Source organism: Myripristis murdjan, chromosome 14 (assembly GCF_902150065.1).
Source record: "Myripristis murdjan chromosome 14, fMyrMur1.1, whole genome shotgun sequence".
NCBI lineage: Eukaryota > Metazoa > Chordata > Actinopteri > Holocentriformes > Holocentridae > Myripristis > Myripristis murdjan.
In genome coordinates, this window is record NC_043993.1 from 18,436,797 (window position 1) to 18,455,450 (window position 18,654).

The following is an 18,654-nucleotide window of genomic DNA, read 5'->3' on the forward strand; positions in this document are numbered from 1 at the left end:
ATCAAAATTACCTCTTTTTGTAATCAACTTACATAAAATGTGACCATCTACTCCTGATTCTTACAGATCTCTGCATATCTCAGGCCCGCTACTCTGTCTCTTCATGCTGCCGTTGCTCATTGATTATCAAATACTTACTGTAAAATAAGTGTCTGTGTCCGCAAATTACTGTGAACCACTGATGTAGCTGTAAATACTATAGAAATCACGTAAGAACAGAATAAGTTCTTATGATGGCTACAGTAAATACAAGGGGGGTAAACTATAAACTCTAATCATTTATCAGCTTAAAATAGAAACCACTTTTATGAACAAAAATCAGCTGAAATATCCAGAAAAATATTTTGTTTTTATTTTTGCCTTTTCGACTTTCCATGCATTTTAACATCTGTTTAGTATCAGTTTCTGTGATGCATCAGATATGAGTTTATACCAGCCCAAGAAAAGGTGGCTAAACTCACATTTTGCAACAAGTAAGCCACCTGGGTGTAGGTGGATTTACCCACCAATACATTCCTGCTCCCACGAGGATGCAGCATCTGAAATCAGAGTCTGTGAACTTGATGCTGATCAGCAGCCTGCTGAATAACAATGCAGTGAGAAACAAGGCTGTGCTTATAGTTCAGCCAGGAAGAGCCATGAACGATGATGACAGAAATGACACCCACATAATGTTGCTTGGGTTGTTCCAGAGGAAAGTGTGTTGTCCGTCTATAGCGGGGGGAGGCGACCATGTGCCATGGAGAGCCGAGCGTCTGCAGATTTTCTTGGAATGAAAACCTGCAGACTCTCGGCTCCATGGCACATGGTTGCCTGCGCCTGGTCTACAGCCATAGATGGGCAGTGACCTAGCAGTCCTGATTCTCTGCAGCATCACGTAGCAGTATTTTTAGATCTCAAAAATGTTAGAGCATAATTTTTGCAGATATAAATAGATGCAAAGAAGCTGCAGGTTCAGGCCTGAGTCAAGGTGTGTTTCCAACCAAAACAAAGTGATCACAGAGAGGTTGAACCGGCTCATCTGTATAAACATGAAGGTAAGGTAACTGATATGCAGTAATCTGCTTGCAGTATTTCATGACCTGCTATTACTATCAGGCTGTTAAAACATGTCAGTTTTATTGCAAGAGCAGGTTTGACCTGCCTACCAATTTCCAGTTTAAAAAAATATACATTAACATCAGCAGCAAGATGATGGATTATCTAGAATAGGATATGGCACTTGATCATAAACTCTGAGCCTAAGTGTACTACAATTCAGAGGCCGCCTCTGTGTGGCCTTGACACTTGTCTGCTCTAGAGTTATTGTTTAATGTGGGATAAGTTCAAACACAGCTGTCAAGTATTTGTACAGTGGCAGAGAATGGGAGAAGTGTTGCAACATGACTTTGACCTTTAGAGGAAAAAGATATGAAAAGTGTACTGCACACACAAGACAAATAAATGTGACATTTTTCTGAGACAGAGAAACAAATGTACAAACTATGAAGAGTCCAGCTCAAGCATGATTTGCATATGATTTGAAATCATGAGGTTTGAAGTGCATAAAATGTTTGACTTAATGAATGGTGCCTTTGGGACGTCCCGGTAGCTCACCAGATAAGAGCATGTGTCACTTTTTAAGGCTGAGTCCTGATTGCAGCGTCCTGGGCTTGAAATCGACCTCAGGCCCTTTGCTGCATGTCATCCTCTCTCTCTGCTGTCTTTCCTGTCTCTCTCTACTGTGACTGTCAAATAAATCAGTAATGCCAAAAAATAATCTTTAAAAAAAATGGTGCCTTTTGAGTTGGATGCTCCATAAATTAGGTTGGGTTGTTGATTAATCTATAAGATGTAAGCCATGTAAAGATGTGCAAATGATATTCATATGAGCAAAGTCAGAGAGAGCCTGACCACTTTCCAAGAGTTTGAGGTGTGATCTGTTAATGCATTGTGCACTGTGATGGACGGATGGATGGATTTTTGTATTTTTATTTATTTATCCTTTATTTAGCCAGGAGGATCTCAATGTGAAACAAGACAGCAGCACAATTAGTTTCACATAAAAAAATAAAAAAAAACAATCACACACAGTAGACCACAAACAACATGTAATAGATGGGAAGCATGCAGGCTACACCAGAGATATCCAAACACAGTTCACCTCAGGTCAAGGAAGTAATGTGAAAAACATGTTTCCTTCACAGCAGTTTCTAAAAAATATTCAGAGAGAGTACCTCTAACGTAATGATATTTTGCAGCTCATTTCATGCCCTTTTGGTGCAGAGAAGGAAAGAGCTTTTTTACCAAGTTCTGCTCTCCAGCCTTTTTGTACTTTAATCAGAGCTAGAGGCTGCCTCTTAAGGCTTTTTCACCATCAGGCAAGCAGTCAGTCAGTGCCTAGACAGGTGAAATAGGCTGACTCTCCAAATTAACATAAATGCATGTGTATGTGTATTAAAGTCTCATCACAGCTTCAAATGAATGCTTAAGAGTTTTGACCAAGCCCACCACTGTCTAGGTCTGTTGTTTTGATACTCAGAAGAAGGCAAAAAAAAAAAAGTATGGAAATGTAGGATTAAAAAAAATCTGCCATTAATAAAAAATAATTAATTGGCTGACATGTTCATTTGGCTTGCTCTCAAGCGCAACAAATAGCAATTACAGTAAAATAAACCTCTACTTCTCAATAAGGTTCCACATCTCTCCGAGTTTGATCTCCTCACACTGTTTTAGGAGTCCAAGAAGCGATAGAAGAAATAAAGCTTTTATTTTCTTGAAGAAATAAAGGTTATTTAATATGGAGGAATGTCTCTTAAGTAAGGAAAAAGTTTACAAGTCTAACATGTAAAGGTGCACAAGACAATTGAGGATCACTTGAAATAAGTATCATGTAGTCCATCCAACAAGAACCATATAGAATCAAACATCAGATCTCATCCTTTTTCTAAAGGGTTCCCACTTCTCTGGAGTGTTACAGAGAGCACCTTTCAACATTTCCACAAATATGTAATTATAGCGTATACTTTTGGGGGAAAGTGTTCAATAATCACTGCCAGTTGTTTAACATCTTGTTTCAAGCTGAGAGAGTAGGAAAACTGATCCTCTAAATGCACAAAACATATGACCACCAGGCATGCTGAGGTTCTTGATTTTTTTTTTACAGCTCATTGATCCATTGGTTGGTTTACATGTGATGAAATGATTGAACATGTTGTTACTACTAAAATTTATTGTCAAGCTTATCACGCTATGCTTGCCAGTGTATTTCATACCAGTAAACCTCATTTTAAAACATAGCCAAAATGTGAAACAAAACATTTTTCAATCAGAGGGAGACAGTGGAAAGTGGCAAACCTTTTTTTTTTTGTTTTTTTTACTTTTCATCATCTGACAGCTTTGAACCAGATCAATAGCGCTGATTTTAATAAACAACCAGATGAAAGCTCTTCTTTCATTTTAATGATCAAGAGGTGTGATGCGACCCCGGGGTTGGGTTGGTATGCATGTGTGTGTGTGTGTGTGTGTGTGTGTGTGAATGCATTAACACTTTACGTGAGGCGTGTCCTCTCACCTCAAAGGGCCCTCGTTCGCACCAGTGACCAGCCTGCTTTATGTGACGGGCTCGTGGACTAGCAGCCTCGGGGGTCAAACACTGAGCTCTGGTTGAAACTGAGAGTGGCTCCTCATAAACCAATAACGTCCACTTACTGTCTCAGTGGCACATTTACACCTCATCCCTCCGGTTTCTCATTTAAATCAGGAGAGCAGCATGAAGTGGGGTGGTATTCAGAGATCATATTTTAATGTTCATGTTGGGATAAATAACAAGGCAGGCAAACTATGAGAAAAAAAAAAAGTTTCGCTATGGGCGTGAATAAATATAAGAAGAAGAAAAGGAAGAGGAAGAATGAATGAATGAATGAATGAATGAATAAATAAATGTCTGAATATTAATAATAGGAAAAAAAGGAATATGACAGTAATTGAATGAATGGTTATGTTATGAATATTAATAATAATGAAAAAATGATGAATTAACAAATGAATGCCTTATAAATATTTATTTTATCAATAATAATAAGATGAAAATAATGAATAAGTGAATATATGAGTAAATGAATGATGTTATCCCTCCGACTGGAGAGGAGCCACATTAAGAAGAATTTGTGAATGACTGAATGAATGATCAATAGAGAATAGATCAATAGAGCTGATTAACAACCAGCTGAATGCTCTTCTTTTATTTTAATGATAATAAATGAGAATAATAGTAATAATAGAAGGAACAAATGAATGAATAAATAAATACGTGTCTGAATGATTATTATTATTATTAAGAAGAAGAAGAAAGGAATGTATAAGAGTGAATAAATGAATGCATAAATGATTATATTGTTAAATATTAATGATAAGATGATGAATTAAAAAAACAAATGCCTAATGAATGTGTATTTTGTCAATGGTAATATGAAGCATGAAGCATATGCATGAAAATAATAAGTGAATATGTGAATAAATAAATAATCTTAAGAAGAATGTGTGAATGACTGAATGGATGAATGCTCATGTTATTAACATGAGTAATGATAAGAAGATGACAGGCACACAATTTGTATTAACACTGTAGGCTATGTATTTGCCTTTTAAGATAGATTAACCCAATATTAAAGAACGACACATCACATCCTCTTAATACCCCAACTGAACCTGAGCTCTGCAAGTTTGACGACTTCATTACACGTGTCGTTATTTCATATATCATTTCAGTGTTTGCTGATGGTTTTGGAGCCTTCACTGACATATTCCAGACTTTATGACCGGCATCAGCTGTGCCGGCAGGTGTTAACTAACCCTTCCTGATGAGTAGATTTGTGCTGAGGACATGAATCCACACATTCCCTGCTCTGTCAATATCACATAACCCACCCATTGTTAAGGTATATCCCCCCTTCTGTCCTTAGGGTTCTTTAGCTAGATAATGGACCACAGAGGGACAAAGGTGTGTTTATGAAATGGCACATTCCTGGCCTCTTGAATTCAACCCTGTCAAAAACATTATGTTCCCTTTTGCATGGTGGAAATATGAGAAAGCTTGGTACTTGGGGGCTTCTCGAGACAACATGGTCTAAAAGCAAATAGAGGAGCACCTTGTGGTCTGGCATGCCTGTTCTTCCCTGTGTTGCAAAAGCAGGATGTGACATCACAGCCTCAAGCCCCTCCCCTCTCTTCACCTGAACAGAGGGAGGAGCCACAGGGATTTAGGCAAGGGGCAAAAACAAGGAAGAGCTCACATTCAGTCAGGTTCGTGTGTACGTTCACTTCTAGAGATTGTGCGTTGGAGACAAGTAAAGAAGAGGAGTTTAACCCTCCTGAAGGTTTTCCTGGCACGGATATGGATGTACCGGACTCTCCCCATGGGAACATGGGGCTGTTGAGGACCTTTGATTCCTCTGAATTTGGCAGCTGGGAAAAGATAGGCTCAGGTGGCTTTGGACAAGTATACAAAGTCCGGCATGTACAGTGGAAAACATGGCTGGCTATCAAGTGCCCTCCCTGCCTTCATGTGGATGACAAGTAAGTGTTCCAGCTGTTGGTCTGCAGCTCGTCCATGTAGATTGTGCCTTGTGCTCATATGTCTAAAGTAATTTAGATTTGCACTTTGTGATTTTATATTTACATGTGAACTCATTCAAAAGGGTCAGTCTGTACTTCTGTATTTGGTGCTTGTTTTTAAAGTGGCATAAATAGTGATCCACTCTTATCCAGGTCTTTTCTTTCAGGTTTATCTCATGATTGCTTATGTTCAAACAGTTTGGCGCACAGACAAAAGTTTAGAGTACAGTAGTGCTAGTGAAGACTTGCGAGGTGAAAAGTCCTTGGAAGGTGAATACTGTGGAATGCGTGACTCACTCATTTCCAATCATAGTACACACAGAGCAGTTAGAAAGCCCTCTCAGCAGCAAATTACACACTACTTCTTAGACATTCTGCCTGTTTTGTATATATGCGTGTGTGTGTGTGTTTGTGTTCAGTTCTGTTGCTGGCAGCTCTGAGAAGCCTGCGCACCTCAAGAGTCAATTCACAGTGCTTCGGGCCGCTGCTTGATTGCATTACACAACAGACCCAAACAAGAAAAGTTCAAAGCAGCTTTCTCCAATTCACAGTGGTGTTCACATGCATGAGTCCCATGTGGGGGTGGGGGGGGCTGATTTAAATAAATATGTGTTTAAATGAGGGAGGAAAAGTGGGTCTTCCTCTCAAGGCACTGATAGACATTACACAGCACTTTGGAATGCTGTAACATTTTGTGTGTGTATGACTGTTATGGCATTGTTTGTGTCTCTCAAAATTGATATTTTGAAAGTGCTTGTGTGTGTGTGTGTGGTGGTGGTGGTTGGGGGGCTGCATGACTTGTCACCTATTGTATGTATGTCAACATGGAAGTTTCCATCGTCCTTGGCTGTGTGTACACACTGGGCTCATAAGGAAGTTCATAGAGGTAAAACAAATCTTACCTCACCGGATTATGTCTATGTCTGGTCTTTAACCTGAAGCCAGATGTGTCATAGTCCATCCTGTGATGCATTGATGATTCTCATTTTGTCCAACAGGTGATATTAGCTGAACTGGCACCACTGCACCTGCCTGTTTGAACTTGTGTGAGCACCTGTTACATTTTTCCTGCTGTATAAAGTTGCATCTTCAAAGATGACAGATTATGCTGATGGGAGAGCTGCAGTCTGTGGACATAGATTGTAAAGCACTCAATCCACTTTGACCCGTTTGTCATCCGAGAGTGTGCATAGTTAAAAAATGTTCAGTGAGGTGCTTCAGGTTGCTTTTAACCTTCATGTCACTTTAGGCAACGTGCAGTCACTCACAGGTATGGCTCAACCTTCTGATGTCTGTCATATTTCTCCTCGAGCCAGTGTCACAAGAGCCCTCATAAAAAGCACAGCACATAAACAGGATGTAGAGATTTGTGCACTGGCCCTAAAGCAGCCACCCCACACACATAACCTGTAGCATGACTCATAGCATTCTCTAAACCTAAAGATGTTATCATCCCCAAACATCTGCAAAATTTATAAACTGTAATTTGGCTGCAACTTACACATTGACCCACACATACATCAACACAATGCCATCTTTGTCCGCCTGGGTTGCAGGCTGCTGCTGTGTGGCAAAGACAATGACTGAAGCTGTAGAACCGGTCTTACCGGGCCTCTGTGCTAAAGGAGGGACATTGTTTGGCTCTGAGGAGCTGCTGAAGAGTGCTTTGGGTTAAGCTGAGGATTTAGCAAACGAGTGCCTGCCCATTCTCTTATATGTACAGCTTGGGTTGTTCATGCCTGTCAGATTTCTTGACATATGCCTCATTTGGTTGTAGTACATCTGAGGGCCTAATATGGCAGTCTACCCTCCTATAGAACATGATTGTCTGAGTAACTTAATACCATATAAGAGACTCCTTTACATCAGATTTTTTTTTTCATCTAAAACTTGTGCATCTAATTTGTTTTCATACATGGTGGACTTAACACAATTTCCGGTTCAGTAAACTGAGTTCTGCCACCATAGGAACTGCGTTCCTGTGATTGCAACCATTGCTAATTCAGCTTGCCGTCATCAAAAGGTTGTGTTTACAAAGTGACATTTCCTCTAAATTCCGTACACTGAGGTCATGCATGACCCACACCGGTCTGTTTGAGGCATGTCAGAGTGCACGGCTGGCAGACTGATAACGGGAATTGTGCAAAGGTTGAGCAACAGGCCTGAGAACAAGGGCTTTGTTCAAGCCTACTGCGCTCTGCTGATGCATTCCAGGCTTGGCAGGAATGTCATTAAGACCTTGCTCGGCTATAAGTGCACATAGCAGTTTGAAGCATGGCCTGCATATTAGGAGTTACACTGGTCAATGAATTATTCATGTCTACAGAGGTCACACATTTACCGCCTGTGAGGTTAATGCTGCCAAACATTTTGCATAGCAGTGTACTCACTGAGGATGATGTGTTATGGAATTCAGGTTAGAACAAAAGTTGTGCCAAATATTAAGGCTCAGCAAACATGGCCTCAGAACCAGTGGGTTAATATTTTGTAATAAGACAGAGCATCCTGAACTTTCTGTGAACCAGCAAAAGATCTAAATGCCTAATCTGAAATGTTTAATCTAAGGCAGTTCTTCAAATTGCCTGGACACCAGAGCGGAAAGCACATCAGAGCAAAATAATGAATTTTAACCACTGTTTGTCTTCATCACAGGGAGCGTGCAGAACTGCTAGAGGAGGCGAAGAAGATGGAGGCGGCCAAGTTTCGCTACATCCTCCCTGTTTATGGGATCTGTGGGGATCCTCAGGGCCTGGTGATGGAGTATATGGAGACGGGCTCCTTGGAGACCTTGCTGGCAACCGAGCCGCTGCCCTGGGAGCTCCGCTTCCGAATCATCCACGAGACCGCAGTGGGAATGAACTTCCTCCACTGCATGAACCCGCCGCTGCTCCACCTGGATCTGAAGCCAGCTAACATCCTGCTGGACGCACACTATCATGTCAAGGTAGAGCGAATTCATGCTTTTTACCTCTCCATGGCTCCTTTTTCTGCTGGCATTGACTTGAAAATGTAAGAGCAAGAGACAGCAGGAAGTGATGCTGCTGTCTATTGTTCTGACCTCTATGTCGATAACATTTGAGGACAAGCAGAGCAGACAGAAAAAGGATGTGTGTTGATGAAGATGCAGCCATGACTAGTGACTCATCAGCTGCAGGTGTGTGTGATGGATTGCTTCACGCTGAGCCGGGTTGAGTCATGAAGTGAAGTAAATGTTAACATGTACAAAGTGGAAGCTACAGAAAAGTGTGGCTACATCTGCCAAATTCGTCCAAAAGTTGTAATATCACTGTAGTTATATATCCAGGTGCTTGTGTGAGTCTTTGAGCCACAATGATACCTGGACCATCATACTTTGGTCCTAAATTCTTTTAAAACCATTTTTTAACTTTACGCACCAGTTCAAGCTCAGCTAGAGGTGCAAGTACACATAATTCCCTTTGGTCTCATTCATTTTGTTGTCAAGTCACCATTTCATTAGATATAAGAAGGCAAAACACAAACCACAATGTATTCCAAATTATGGATTGCCAAGAAATGTCCAATTAAAAACAAACAAAACAAAAAAAAACAATGGCAATCTTATAGGAGAATAGGAGAGATGAATAGGAGAAACAACACAGCTTATTCATGTCTGAGACAGCGTTGTCATGTCTGAATCCTGGTCAGCTCACATATGAACTGGCACAGCTCACATATAATTCCTATGGAAAAGGATCATATAGTTATCAATGGAATAAAATGTTACAGATTTGGTATTTTTATCAGTGAAACAATGACATGAATTTGTAGTACAGGCTATTCCACTCCACCCTTGAGACTCAAGAAAAGGGGGAATATATGAAATTTTAGGGTTAGTTCAGGAGGAATTGTAACTGTGAGGTGGTCTGTTATCCACTCTCATCCATTTGAGCCAACAGCTGTGCACATGCTCTGGGCAGACAGGTGTCTCTTTAGCCTCCATCCAGCCTCCTGAAAAGCTAAATTGGAAGGAGAGCGATGGGTGGGGATTGTCACTTCTCTACTGGTTTAATACCTGGATGTAAACACCTCAGCTGGGCCTGTCCTGACAGGATTCATGCAGCTCCTATTAACTGTCTCTCTGAGCATGTCTATGTGCGTACATGCAAGAGTGTGGGCGTGCGCTCTTCAACACAAGCGCAGAGGGCCTCTCCTCTCCTACAGGCCGGGACATGGCTGGGTTGCCCTCATCATTCCACTGACTGCACATAATGAGGGCTTAGCTGCTACTCACACAACTGGGCAAAGTTAGTCATCGTTGTCAGGGAAGTATGGGAAAGGCGGTTGGGTTACTGTAGTCAAGGTTCTTATCTGATCTCTTTCCCCTTTGCAGATATCAGATTTTGGTCTGGCCAGGTGGAACGGTCTGTCGCGAGCTGATGACATCAGCAGAGATGGCTTCTGTGGCACCATCTCCTACCTGCCTCCCGAGAGAATCATTGAGAAGGACAGGGTGTCCGACACCAAGCATGACGTCTACAGGTTGGCCTCTTCAGTAGTCTGTGTATACAAGCGTGCATGTGTGAATGTGGGTGTGTTTGTTTTTGGATGGGTGTTTGCTGCCTGTCTGAACTGTGCCTGCCATTTGTATGCTATGTTGTGTACTCAGTCATGTGAGTAAATAAAAATCAAAAAGAATGGAATAGAGTGATATATTGTGCCTTTAAAAATAGATTGTGAATGGGTGAATGGGTTATTCTATGTTAAACATAGAAAGGCTAATGGCTTTTGATGCAGGGAATTGAACTGGGTAAAAACACTATTAAAAAAATTCTTTAGTCACATAGTCACTCTTAAAATCTTAAAAAACTGCCATTAATATGAAATAATCCCACTTGATTATAATGCGAATCAACTTGTTTGCAGAATTTTCTTGAATCAAGTGTCATTTTCTTTATTCTAGCGGGCTGATATGTGTTATTTGGCCTTGTTTTAGCATATTTACACTTGGTCCTACAAAAAAAATCCTGAAACAAGTGAAACTGCATTGAAACAAGTGGGATTTTGTCATCTCACTGGCAGAAAAACAACAAAAACAAGAACAAGACTAAAAAAAATGGCAAGATGAAGATTTTTTGTTTGTTTCATGTGATAACTACTATTTCCTCATGTGACTTTGAAAATCGCACATTGGTTTGTACAGTAAGCAAGTCTCTGAAAATTCTTGGTGGATTATTTTGAAACATATCAGTTCTAATTTTTAAAGCAGCCTTCAGCTTACCCTGACTTGCCCTCTCTAGTGGTAAATAAAAGCTGGATTGATTGTTGTTGACATGTGCTCTATACTGACGGCTTTCACTTTTGTTTCATTCCAGTTTTTCCATCGTCATCTGGGGAATTCTTACACAGAAGAAGCCCTACCAAGGTGAGACATGTAGATAAAATGTACCCACACAGGTGCCAAAGCTTTTCTTCGCCGCAGATGTGAAACTATTTCCCATAATGTGGCTTTGTTTATCATTGTAAGTAATAAGTAATGTAAGATGTACTCTTAGATCTCAGGTGACATGGATATATAGTTTATGCATGCACTTATGCGCCTGAATACAGGTTAAAAATATTTGAAGTGTAGAGATAGCGTGTGTGTGTGTGTGTGTGTGTGTGTGTGTGTGTGTGTGTGTGTGTGTGTGTATGTTTGACTGTTTACTTGGTGAATTCCAGGGCACGCAGGTGGATAGGCCTAGACTGACAAGTGGAGTGTTATTTTTCCCAGGCCTATCAGGTAGCATTTCTGTCAAAGGAATGTGGCTCCTTTTAAGTTGTGGACTGTAGATGAGGGTAGCCAAGTTGGCATTGGCACTGCCTAGGTCGATCCAGACATAATTAAAAAGAGAGAAAGGGCTTCTTTACCATCCTGCCACATCTTCCTCCTCCCCTTGTGAAGGGTATTATGGCTACAATAGGAGCTGAAGTACCTGTGATTATAAGGCCTCGGTCTTGTTTGCTCTGAATCATTGACTTGGCTGATCCCATAGCCAGATACAAAGAGGCCAAACCAAGGAAGTCTGAAAGCTTTTCCATCTCGGCTCCCGTGGGAAACAACAGCACATACACCCTTATCTGAGCACACAGGTAGATGGTGATAAAGCCAAGCCTAATTGACTGTCAATATTGGCACTGGAGCCTCCCAATACTTTAGTTTATATTATCACGTGTTGTGGCATGTTAAGTGAAGAGACTTGAGGTCCTTAGAATTTGTCTTCAGAGCACTCACATTCATCAGCTGAAGTATTAAATGACGTCTGCCTTGAACACAAAACTAAACAAAATACAATCAGAATTTGGACTGTGTGGCGTTATTGATTCTGTGCACAACTGCATGTCCAGAAGTTGGTCAGTGATAAAAATAGAGTCTTCCATTGTTTTTTTCCTAGGAGAGAACAATATCCTGCAGATCATGGTGAAGGTGGTAAAAGGGGTGCGTCCAGACCTGGGGGCAGTGCCACGCTGTCGACCAGCAGCCTGTACTGGCTTCATGGGCCTCATGCAGCGCTGCTGGGCCACCTCACCTGAAGCCAGACCCAGCTTCCAGGGTAAGTAGCCAACAGAATGATTGCAGCCCTTGGGCCTTCTTTTAAATGGCAAAACACTAAGAAAACCATTAAGAAATACATATTCTTTTTTTGTGTGATTTTTGTTTTTTTAAATAGACACACTGGCCTTCATTTCAAATGTTTATTTTTGCTCTCTGATCACATCCTTGCTATTAATGAAACCTGACCCTGGCCTTTCCTCCCTTCAGAGATCACATCTGAAGCTGAGGAGCTCTACTCTAAACCTCAAGAGGAGCCCAAGACTCCAACCCCAGAGCCAGAGCCCACGCCCTGTAATGGACTGAGCACAGACCAGGTAAAACATGACACCACCTTTTCTCTGTTGGCTTTTCAGGAACGGAGCTATGATTTTTACAATAGGCAGCCATGCGTTTTTAAAAGCATTGAATGTGCTTTGAAAAGGGTACACAAGTTTTACAGGCATGACAGTGAACTCCTGTTTGAATTTGGAAAAGAAGAATAGTGAGAAGTAAAAAACAGTGTTGCAGTGGATTTCACACAAGAGCAATAATTACTCTCTTTTTCTTCTTTTACTTGAGTCTCCCCACCTCCTCATACCTTTTAAGCAGAGTGCATGCATTCTCCCTCCAAGTGTTATTATATAACTACCCACTTAGACAGTATTTTAAGAGGCCCCACTGCTTATCTGTAAGGTGCACTAGACATGTTCTTGTTTTTATAAGGCTGTTGTGTCAATGTTTGATCCCGACAAACAGTTGCATCAGAAAAGAAGAATGTAGTCCAGTGGCATTTTACTTTGCTTTGTCATTTCCGTGGTGTTTGTTGTACATGACAAGAAATGGATAGAAGTCTACTCATGAGGAAGGACAGGTGTTGTTGAATAATTTCTGTCTGTTGGAAAAGACAATAAGCAGTTTTTGAATGATGTGCTGTTTACATGATTTAGACTGGCTTAAACAAGTGATTTATCACAATGTCAGCATTCAACATGCATTGTAAGAAATTGTTTAGATGTCTGATGATCTGTCTTTATCTTCTACAGGTTAAAGACAGCAAGTCAGTGCGCCCAAAATCGGCCATGTTGCCAGAAAAAGACTATAGCTTGTCAGAGCTGCTGAGCCAGGTGGATTCTGGGATCTCGAGGAGCTTTGACCGTGTTAAGGAGGATGGCTTCCGCAGCAAAGAAAACACTTGCAAGAGGCTGTCTGGCATCTCTTCTATAGATTCAGCCTTCTCCTCCCAAGACTCCATCACACTTTCCTTTGAGAAGGAAAACATATGCGGTAAGGGTTGACTGTTAATCTCAAATGAAATGATCTTGGATTTCGAAAGGAAAATATTGCTTTATCATGATCACACTGTGTATTTCTTTGTATAAAAAAGCAGATGGTTACTTTTGACTTTTGGCTCAAACCTGTCGTTTTCCTCCTTGCTGCACAGATTCTGCTGAGGTCCAGAAGCGGAAGCTGTGCGAGGCCATCAGGACCAAGGACATTGCTAAGCTGATGAAGATCCTCCAGCCTCAGGACGTTGACCTTCTTCTGGATGGAGGAGGCAGCCTACTCCACCATGCTGTCACTCTGGCCAACGAAGAGGCCGTCAAGTTCCTCCTCCTGAACAATGCTAACCCCAATCTGGCCAACGCTCGTGGCTCCACACCACTCCACCTGGCCACCGAGAAACACCTGAAGCCCCTGGTGGAACTTCTGCTGGGCCGACGAAGCACTAACGTCAACGCCAAGGATGAGGACCAATACACAGCGTTACACTGGGCTGCCCAGAATGGAGATGAGGCCATCACACGCCTGCTGCTGGACCGGGGCGCTGCTATCAATGAGACTGACGGCCAGGGACGCACGCCAACCCATGTTGCTTGCCAACATGGCCAGGAAAATGTAGTCCGCGTGCTGTTGAGCCGTGGCGCTGATGTTCGAGTCAAGGGCAAGGACAACTGGACGGCACTGCATCTGGCTGCCTGGCAGGGGCATCTGGGCATCGTCAAACTGCTAATCAAGCAGGCCGGCGCCGATGTGGACGGGCAGACGACAGATGGGCGCACACCACTGCACCTGGCATCCCAGAGGGGGCAGTACAGAGTGGCACGCATCCTCATTGAACTGGGGGCGGATGTTCACAAGACGTCTGCTGGGTCAAACACACCCCTGCATGTGGCGGCTGAGACGGGTCACACCAGCACCTCTCGTCTCTTGGTGAAACATCGGGCGGACATCAAGGCGCAGAACAGCCAGGGCCTCACTGCTCTCCACCTAGCCTCCCAGCGAGGACACCTACCCACGGTCAAGATGCTACTAGAGGAGGGGGCAGACCCTTCCAGTAGCAGCCAAGCCCTTCGCACCCCCTGCCACCTGGCGGCAGAGAGCGGACACTGTGAAGTTCTCAGAGAGCTCCTCCTCCACTGCCCAGATGGGGCTGGTCTCTCAGACGAGCAGGGCCTCAGTCCATTACACCTGGCAGTGCAAGGGGGTTACACAGATATCATCACTATGCTGCTGCCGGAGCACTGCCAGGACTCCATTACTGAAAGTGTGGTGCAACCAGTCGCCGAAAAGCCCAACCCACCAGTAGCCAGGCAACTCCAGAGGAAAGTCGTCATTCTCAAACTGACAGAGCGCGATATCAGTGACTGTCCAGAACCTGCTGGCTCACAGTGCGCCTCCGCATCCTGCTAATATCAGCAGAGACACTATGAACATTGTGCAGAACTGTCTTCACTGTACTTTTTAGTGACTGACCCATGGGTGCCTTGAAAGGGGTCGGAGCTGCTCCAATCTTTAAAGACCAGCTGTTGTTTAGCTTTTTGTAAATACTTTTTTAATTGTGTTATTACAACAGCCAGCAATCATCAATTACCAGACGGTATGATTCTGTGGTTTTACTGGACCTCTAAAAACCCCTTCAGCATTGTAGCATTTTGTAAGGGTTGGAAAAGCTTTGATGTAAATATGTACACTGTAAATAGAAAGTATAAATAGCGCACAGTATCTTCTGTTCTGTTTGAACTGAATTCTTCTTATCCTCTGTTGTTATTATTATTACTTTTTTTTTAACTTAACAAGCACATGGTACTTATGAGAGCTGTAATTAGGACTTTTTCCATGACCTATTGGGATTTCTACCCTTTTTCTACAACATACTGCAGCTGGTATACCTGGAAGTCATATTTAATAAACCTCAAGATTTAGTCACAAGCACAAGCTGCAGGTGAGTGTAGATCATCAGAGCCATAAAATTTACCATAAGCTTTGACCTGTTACATATCAGTGCTATATCACCATGCCACTTTTTTTTTTTTTTTTTTTTTTTTTTTAAATTCTGCATCTGATTTTGCTTGAACTTGTTGCTTTTGTCTTAACCAGAAAATCAGTCGCCAAATGTTGTGAAATGTGGCTTGCATATCAACCAGTCAACTGGCGGTGTTGAATCCAGCAAACAGTTTTGACTTACTGCACAAATGGAATGGAACATAATAAAATACTCAGCTATCAGAGTCTGTGTGTAGTTTCATGACACTATAACCATGCTAAATTGCAAAATTGTATTGAAATATATTGCACCTATGCATTCAGCAGTGCCTAAACCAAACCAGGATAAAGTGGAGGGTAATCTCACCAAAACTGAGCTTACCAGTGTTTTTGGGCTGACATCAGTTCAGATGTAAATTCATAGTGTGCATCAAAATAAGTCATAAAATAGTAAATAGTATCAAATTATTGCAAATTATGAGTATATACAGATTTTTTAAAGCACAACTGTTATTTCTTTTATTTTTTTCAAAGGGTTTGGTATGTAATTTGAAACCTGCCATGGGACCACAGTTTTTCCAACCATCAGAATTATACCAAACTAAATGAAAGCACTCACCAGTGGGCGGATCAAGACGCACAATAATTGCTAGACTCTGCCAGTACTTGTTTTGAACTGAAAACAACAAAATTTCAAGCATGTGAAAACAATCTCTTCTGCTGCAGTAATCAGAAAAAAATGAGTTTATTTGTGCCGTTTGTAATCGCTGTAAGTCATATTCGCCACAGATGTTTTGTTATCTAAGAGCAGTTATAACTGAAATCTCTGTCTCTGTGGGACCGTGCCCAGCCTTGGGTTACTTCTAGCTCAATAGAGTGTTTTCAGATTTTGTCTTTGTCCCTGAGGGAGTTTGTTCTTGCCACTGGTACACCTGCATGTGTTTAGGAATTATGTGCCTTGATGGCAGGCCGAATCGGCATGTCTGCATCTGCAGCTTTGTCTGTAATGTTGTTATTATGACTCTGCCCCAGACCCCACAAAGCACGCTCAGATTGGCACAGACCATGGGAATTGCCCCCGAGGGGGATCGCAGGGTGCAGGATGATGGGCGTGTGTGTGGTGGTGGTGTGGGGATGGGGGGGCTGACACTCTACCTGCAGTTCCAGCCTGTTGGCTAATTCCTCAGACCACTTCAAGTTTTCAACAGTCACTAAACTAACATACCATCCCTGACACTTTAAGGGCTCAGATTTTCGTAACCTGAGACAACGAGCCTCTGGTTGTCGCTTGTAATTGTCCTGCTTTTGTAGCTCATGTTTGCGGAGACCCACAAAATGACTGGTAAAATGTGTGTAATCTGAGGCCCCTCTATTTGTGTGCAGAGTACATTATCTCATTTGCTGCCAGGTGATCCCTCCCAGCTTCGTTCATGGGGAAGATAATGTGCAGCTGTTGCCCAATCACAGCTCTCTCTTGTCAAGGCTGTTGTAAGCATTGATAGATTGACAGGTTAGGGTTGCTTTATACAGTAACTTATTGCACTGTATTCCTCTGGGCTACAATTTTCTTTTTATTTAAAGCAACAAATCCAGTGCCTTCATCCCCATGCAAATCAAAGCACCCCTCACAGTTTAAATGACCATGTTACCAGTTCTGAATGCATTATATATTGTTGATAAATTTGCTTTAACATAATCTAGCTTTAACATCCTAACTGAAAATATAAATATTACATTTTTACTTCATAGTTTACAACATGTAAACAAACATTTTACATTTTCAAGATGCATTCGAAGACTGTTTTGTTGTAGTGTAGTATAAGTATAAGTATAATTTGTAACCTTTGAGAGTAGATCACATTTTTTATAAGACAGTTTTAGTTTTGAAAAATCATTAAAGATAAACAGTACTTTTCCTGTTCCTGTTAGGCTTCCTCGGTCCTTTAAAATCGTGCACTACATCACAGCTATTCATCATGTGGAAACACTTCTAAGCATGTACTCCACTCCCAATTGCTCAATCATAAAATAGTACTTGGAATATTACGTAACCTTTAATAACAGTTACAGGCTAATTATAAGACCATTTTTAAAATTGTTTATTCATTTGAATACATAAAACAAAGCAGCAGAAACACAACAACAGAAAAGAAGGAAGTTGTGCAGGTGAGATTAAAACAACAACAACCTAAACGCTTGCAGAAGAAATCTCACCTCACTGAGCATTATAAGCAATTACAAAAGTAATGTAAACCACAACTAAACAAACAAGCAAACATAAAGTAAGGAACATCAATCAAACAAAAACATGAATAAAATAATGTAGGGAGTCTGTGTGCGAGAGAAGGATCAGTTATATAGTCAGACATGGTCAGTTCAGATATTTTGGTACATCAGACAGGACCTAAGCCTATGTTTGAAATTCTTGAGTGAGGTAGATTGAAATGCAATTTGAATATAGGCGTTCCATAGCTGAGCCCCCTTATATCTAATAGAGAACTGACATGGGAAGTGAAGCAACAATGATTTTAGTGAGCAAACATTTTAAATTTGCATATCTACATGGCACTATGAATGCAATTAATACTGATACATTTCAGCCCATCATTAGCAGTAGCTCTCCCCTGTCCAGGTTCACTACAGTCAGTCTAAATAGAATCAGGTCACACTGGCACTCCAGGTTGTCCTCCTCAGGGAAGAACGCTACACCTGATCAGCTGTTGTGATAGTCTGAGCCTCCGGATAAATTATATACAGTACTGCAATTACAATCCCATGTCACCCTGGCCTATACTATGCATATACATTTTTAGACATGGGCAGCTTTATTTTATTATTTCAGGTAAAATGTATTGTGATGAGCGAAGCTATTCAAACTAGTCCATGTGGGTTTCCCTCCCAGTGTACCTGTAACCATAGGAGCAGGGGCAGATCCAGGCTCCGGTAAACCACTGAGCTCAGCCTGTTTTGGGACATCAGGCTCACAGTTTGAGGTCCTCATAGCTTCCCCCCAGCAACACAACCTCTGGGGTGAAGTTAATCCCTATCATCTGGTGGTCTGGCTCAGTCATGTCGCTCAAAGAGACTGGGGAAGCAGGTGCCATCCTGGGGTGCAGACTCATGGGAGTGCTTCCGTCAAGCTGAAAAGCAGGCAGATGGGTGCTGTCTCCAGCCTGATGATGAATGAGGCTGTGAGCTGTCTGTGTTTCTGCTGAGAGGATACTATCCACATGGTGTCCTGTGTAATCGTGCCTACCGTACCA

The 18,654-nt window shown here is 41.8% G+C and overlaps 1 protein-coding gene across 1 annotated transcript; it reads left to right on the plus strand.

Moving 5' to 3' along the window:
• Positions 1-5,271: 5,271 nt before the first annotated feature.
• ripk4 (receptor-interacting serine-threonine kinase 4) lies at positions 5,272-15,607 on the plus strand. Its single transcript, XM_030068802.1, has 8 exons — positions 5,272-5,556; positions 8,248-8,539; positions 9,947-10,095; positions 10,929-10,978; positions 11,988-12,146; positions 12,356-12,462; positions 13,171-13,411; positions 13,569-15,607. The coding sequence occupies exons 1-8, from the start codon at positions 5,375-5,377 to the stop codon at positions 14,816-14,818; spliced, it is 2,430 nt and encodes an 809-aa protein (XP_029924662.1). The 5' UTR covers positions 5,272-5,374; the 3' UTR covers positions 14,819-15,607.
• Positions 15,608-18,654: the final 3,047 nt, after the last annotated feature.

What these genes read in the sequence shown, in the direction of transcription:
- ripk4 (XM_030068802.1), top strand. Translation starts at nt 5,375, where the DNA reads ATGGATGTACCGGACTCTCCCCATGGGAACATGGGGCTGTTGAGGACC. An exon ending in TGCCTTCATGTGGATGACAA is followed by an intron (nt 5,557 to 8,247) that starts GTAAGTGTTCCA and finishes TCTTCATCACAG; the next exon opens with GGAGCGTGCAGAACTGCTAG. An exon ending in ACCAAGCATGACGTCTACAG is followed by an intron (nt 10,096 to 10,928) that starts GTTGGCCTCTTC and finishes GTTTCATTCCAG; the next exon opens with TTTTTCCATCGTCATCTGGG.